The 6241-nt window shown below is 39.6% G+C and overlaps 1 protein-coding gene across 1 annotated transcript in view; it reads left to right on the top strand.

The window, feature by feature from the left end:
• The window catches only part of LOC106879554 (phosphatidylserine synthase 2), a 118022-nt gene that overhangs the window by 60408 nt on the left and 51373 nt on the right, over window positions 1-6241 (top strand). Inside the window, exons 8-11 of the mRNA XM_052977871.1 lie at window positions 1042-1155; window positions 1611-1729; window positions 4016-4130; window positions 5389-5534. Of these exons, the coding sequence (XP_052833831.1) occupies window positions 1042-1155; window positions 1611-1729; window positions 4016-4130; window positions 5389-5534 (494 nt within the window). The remainder of the gene's footprint in view (window positions 1-1041; window positions 1156-1610; window positions 1730-4015; window positions 4131-5388; window positions 5535-6241) is intronic.

Here is a 6241-nt window from a genome sequence, read left to right on the forward strand (position 1 = left end):
GCCATAGTTCTGTCGTTGAATCAAAAGCAGTAAATGGTGGAATCGACACTGTTGTCGAAGCAGCTGAAAAATAGCCACTGGAATCGCCTTCAACTCTCACAGTTGGCAGTAATATGGTTCATGTCACAGAGGCAATGACAGGTGACCGAGACCTTTGGCAATATACCATGCTTCAGAAGATTTGTCAAGCCAAGTGAAATCATATTTGCGACCAATGCCGGTGTCATGTAACTGGCACCCATCCAGTGGCACATAAAAAGCACCCACTGCATATTTGAAGTGGTTGGTGTTAAGAAGGGCATCCAGCTGTAGAAACCATACCAAATCAGATTGAAACCTGGTGCAGCCTTCCAGCTTACCAGTTTTGGTCAAACCATCCAACCCATGCCAGCACAGATAGCAGACAATAAATGATGTTGATGATGACGGTGATGTCTTTAGTCTAAGTTTTGCTCAGCCTACATTTGTTGTGTATCACCATCATCATCATTTTAATATCATCTTTTTCTATGCTTGTATGGTTCAGACAATATTTATTGAAGCAGATTTTCTACAATCAGATGCCTGTCTTGTCATGAAATTTCTCCATGGTCAGACATGTGTTTATGAAAGATTGAAAGCAAAGACACTGCTTGTATGTTGGTGATGCTTGTTTACAACTATTAATCAATATGAAGGCAACAGGGCATTAGCATACACTCATACATATATACATGCATGCGTATATATATATATATATATATCTTAAAAATAAAAGTGAATTTCTGTCTGCCTGGGACCTCTGTATCTCAGACTACATTTACTCTACATAGTCATATTATACCTTTTTGGAATCAGGACCATCATGGGATTGAAAATCTGGCCTTCATTTGGTTCTTGAACATCCAACATTGGGATCTGATTTCAAAGCATCTGAGTTGCTATTTCTAGCAAATAAAGCTTGACTGATTCTTGCCATCTGAGCCTACATATGTAATGTGTGTGTGTGTGTGTGTTATGTATGTCTACTGTCTACATTGTTCTTTTGTTTCTGTTCTCTAGACACTGATATTAAGAGACTGGTGGCTATGTACAGTGTTGAGTATCATGTTTGAGGTTTTGGAATACACTCTGGAACATCAACTACCCAACTTCAGTGAGTGCTGGTGGGACCATGTAAGTATATATATATACACATATATATATATATATATCATTTATCTTTCACTCGTTTCAGTCAGTAGGCTGTGGCCATGCTGGGGCACCACTTTGAAGAACTTTTAGTTGCCTGAATCAATCCTGGTACTTTTTTTTTTTTTTCTTGTTAAAGCCTGACACTTATTCTATCGGTCTCTTTTGTGAAACTGCTAAGTTACTGGGACGTAAACACACCATCACCGGTTGTCAAGTGATGGTAGGTGACAATCACTGGCACAAAGATGCACACACACCTGAGTACCTGTATTAGTACCTGTAATTGTTTTTTAGCCCTGAGTCAGTCCTGTCTTGTTACATCATAACAACCCTCTGATTCCAACCCCTGTTGAGTACTTTCACCCTTTTTCCTCATTAATCCCCTTAATCCACACAAATCCTTTATATATGTTTCGCTTTCTTGTGTATATTTTCAGTGGATTATGGATGTCCTGGTGTGTAATGGTTTAGGGATATACCTTGGCCTGCAGACCCTCCGCTATTTGTCCCTCAAGCAGTATCATTGGAGAGGCATGTGGAACATACCCACCTACAGGTTGGTACCCTGGCTGCTCAGCCTGCACACTCCCTGGGGCTCTGCTTCTACTTCCATCTTCCATGCTGGTATTAGTTGGATGGTTGGATGGTTTGCTAGGATCTAACAAAGCGAAGGAGTCCAATAACTGCTTTAGTATGGTTTCTACAGCTGGATGCTCTTTCTAATGCCAACCATTCTACTGAATGTACTGGGTGCTTTTTATGTGGCACCAGCACTAGTAAGGTTACCAAGTAAGTTGCAAGACAAGACCCCCCCTCAGCTGAGTGGGGTTGCAGTATCGAGTGAGTTGGCGTTGTGCCAGATGCTGGGAGGCTAAATTATGAGAAAGAGACAGGAATACATATGTTGATACAGAGGCTGCACAAGTACATATATACACATGCACGTGTGTTTGTGCATGTACAGGGGTAGCCTGTATATACATCTGTGTCTCATAAGAGAGATATAGATGGGTAGACAAATATATCGATAGGTACATTGATAGATATAGGTGTAGCTATATATATATAAATACCTATTTAGGTAGTAAATACATGGGCAGATAGACTTTAATAGATGGGTAAATAGACAGAATAAGTAGATATAGAGTTTGACAGATAGATATGTCGGTAGGTAGATAGATAGCTATATTAATAGATACATTAATAGGTAGATACACTGATAGATAGATAGATAGCTATATAGATATATAACTAGCTAGTTAGATAGACAGACAGACAAGCAAATAAATAGATTGGTAGATAGATAGATGTGGAGGCGCAATGGCCCAGTGGTTAGGGCAGCAGACTCGCGGTCATAGGATCGCGGTTTCGATTCCCAGACCGGGCGTTGTGAATGTTTATTGAGCGGTTAGGTTGTTATGGAGAGGTGTTCTGGAAAATTTTTTATTGATTAAATTTGGGGTTATGTTATTGTTTGAAATTTATTCATGTATGTGGAATTTTGTTTAGAATTCATTCATGTATGTAGAACTTTGTTAGCAGGTGTATATATTTAGGTGTGCACACCTGTTTCCAAAGTTCTACATACATGAATAAATTCCAAACAAAGTTCTACATACATGAATAAATTGTATACAATAACATAACCCCAAATTTAATCAATAAAAATTTCTCCAAAACACCTCTCCATAACAACCCACCCTAAGACCTAATAACCACTCCTCTCAAACCCAATAAAGATTTTAATTCAACAGTGACTAGATTAACTTTAACCCTTTCATTACCAACCTGGCTGAAACCGGCTCTGGCTTTGAGTATAAATGTCTTGTTTTCATAAGTTTTGAATTAAAATCTTCCACCAAACTTTAGTCACAATTTATGTTCCTAACACCAGCTTAGTGACAACTAAGTTATTTTACTAAATTCTTTGTTATATTTTAAATAATTGAAAGATACACAGAGCATCTCAACAGAAATATGGTAACGAAAGTGTTAATGCATTGCAGTCTGACAATGGCTTAACTGGCTAAAACTTTGAAGTCACTGTCAATAATATTTTTACTTAGGAATAATAAATTTGTACTCTGCAAAAGTAAAGAGCAGTGGTTCTTAACCTGGGGGTCGTTTGGGGTTTCTCAGTGGGGTCATGGAGGATTTAGGAAAAAGTAATATATTTCATGAGTGGAGGGGCAATGATGGTCCAGTTATAGGATCACGGTTTCGATTCCCAGACCGGGCGTTGTGAGTGTTTATTGAGTGAAAACACCTAAAGCTCCACGAGGCTCCGGCAGGGGATGGTGGCGAACCCTGCTGTACTCTTTCACCACAACTTTCTCTCGCCCTTACTTCCTGTTTCTGTTGTGCCTGTAATTCAAAGGGTCAGCCTTGTCACACTGTGTCACGCTGAATATCCCCGAGAACTACTTTAAGGGTACACGTGTCTATGGAGTGCTCAGCCATTTGCACATTAATTTCACGAGCAGGCTGTTCCATCAATCAGATCAACTGGAACCCTCGGCGTCGTAAGCGACGGAGTGCCAACAACAACAAGAAACACAAAAACTGTTAGATTCACTTCAGCATTTAAATTTAATTTGCCAAAAATATTTTTGTCGCTTTGAGACTGCAACCCATTCACTGACAAAATTCCCTGCTGCATATATATACATATATATATATATATATACATATATATATATATATACTTTACACACAAGGTATTAGTCAACTCTCTGCGCTAGTAGAAAATACTCTCAAACATACAGTGTTTTAAATGGTTTTGGTTGCTATTTTTAGCAGATTCTTGTTGTTAACATACCATCTTTTCTTTTAACACTTTCAGTGGCAAGCTGAGACGCGTGGCTGCCCAATTTACCCCATACAGTTGGACAGACTATGAGTGGACACCGACCAGCAGCCTTAAGCGGTGGATGGCCATGCTTGGCGTTATTGCAATAGTAAGGACACACTTTTCTTATTCTCTTCTCTCATCATCATCATCACCACCATCAAATCTATATTGACATCTGCATTTCATTTGTATACTTGAAAACACCGTTTTTTACTCTTTATCTCTTTCTCTCTCTCTCTCTCTCTCTCTCTCTCTCTCTCTCTCTCTCAACCCCTCTCCACACCACCGATGCTATCCAAGGGAAAGGCAAAGGGGCCGATACAGCTTGGCACCTGTGATGATGCAACTCGTTTCTACAGCTGAGTGATTTGGAGCAACGTGAAATAAAGTGTTTTGCTCAAGAACACAAAACACAGCCCCGTCTGGGAATCGAACTCACTACCTTATGACTATGAGCCCAATACTCTAACCTATGAGTCATGCACCTTCAACATGCACCATATATAAATATATGTACCACATATATATATATATTTGTCATTGCCTCCATGAGGCCCAACGTTTGCGAGATGCTTTTTACATGCCACGTGCACGGGTGCTAGTTATGCAACACCGGCATCGGCCACATTGCCTCTGTGAGACCCAAAGCTCAAATGGTGCTTTTTACATGACACCAGCATGATGTTTGTGTGACTTTATACCATCATCAGCATTTAATGTCCATTTTCCATAATCACCGTGCCAACGTCGTCTCCTTCATTGGACACGAAACTCAGCTTGCAAAGACTTATTGGGGCAAGTGAAAGCGAAATTGGGATGGCACCTGTGCCCAGCGTCGCCTTTCTGGCACTTGTGCCCGTGACATGTGTAAGGATTTTCGAGCGAGATCGTTGCCAGTGCCCCTGGACTGGCTCTTGTGCGGGTGGCACATAAAATACACCATTTTGAGCGTGGCCGTTGCCAGTACCGCCTGACTGGCCTTCGTGCGGGTGACACGTAAAAGAACCCACTACACTCTCAGAGTGGTTGGCGTTAGGAAGGACATTCAACTGTAGAAACTCTGCCAAATCAGATTGGAGCCTGGTGTTGCCATCCGGTTTCACCAGTCCTCAGTCAAATCGTCCAACCCATGCTAGCATGGAAAGCGGACGTTAAACGATGATGATGATGATGACCACCATCACTACTACTACTACTACTACTACCACCACAACAACTAAAACTACCACAAACATGATGACCACTATCACCACCACTGCCATCACTATCCCCAATAATCACACTACCACCACCACCACCACCACCACTACCGACACCAAGATCTTCCACTATCACCAATGTCATGTCTGTGTGTCCATTTTCAGTTCCTGCTAGCAGAGTTGAACACCTTCTATTTGAAGTTTGTGCTTTGGATACCCCCAGAACACTACTTGTGTCTGGGTCGGTTGACCCTCTTCCTTGTGATGGGTGCTGTTGCTATGAGGGAGGTATTCCAGTACCTTGATGACCCGTAAGTACCCAGTACATCAATCTTTTCTTTCTTTTCCTCTATTTTTTTTTTTTCTAATAACAATAATTATAGTAATAATTATAATCCTTTCAACCTGAAGGCAAATTTGACTTTGAAATTTGAACTTGTTAAATATTTCACCTAATGTACTAACAAGTCTTCCAACTCACCACCTTAATAATAATAATAATAATAATAATAATAATAATAATGATGATAATAATAATCCATTCTACTAAAGGCACAAGGTCTGAAATTTTTGGGAAGGGGGACTGGCCGATTATATCAACCCCAGTGTTTCACAGGTACTGAATTAATCAATCTCAAAAGTATGAAAGGCAAAGTCAACCTCGGCAGAATTTGAACTCATAACGCAGTGACAGATGAAATATGGCCAAGCATTTTGCTTGGCGTGCTAATGATTCTGCCAGCTCACCACCTTAAGAATATAATAATCTTTTCTATTATATGCAGAAGATCAACAATTTTGGGTGAGGGAACTAACCGATTATGTCAGTTCCATCATATATATATATATATATATATATATATAATAATAATATTAGGGACAAAATCCAAAATTACAGGTAAAAACTCAATTAAAATCAATTTATAAAAAATTAAAATTAAATTGAGCTTTATAGATAAAATATATATAAAATATATAGTTTTAGGGAAAATAACCAAGTTTCAAGAACTCATCGATG

Source organism: Octopus bimaculoides, chromosome 29 (genome assembly GCF_001194135.2).
Source record: "Octopus bimaculoides isolate UCB-OBI-ISO-001 chromosome 29, ASM119413v2, whole genome shotgun sequence".
NCBI classification, from domain to species: Eukaryota; Metazoa; Mollusca; class Cephalopoda; order Octopoda; family Octopodidae; genus Octopus; species Octopus bimaculoides.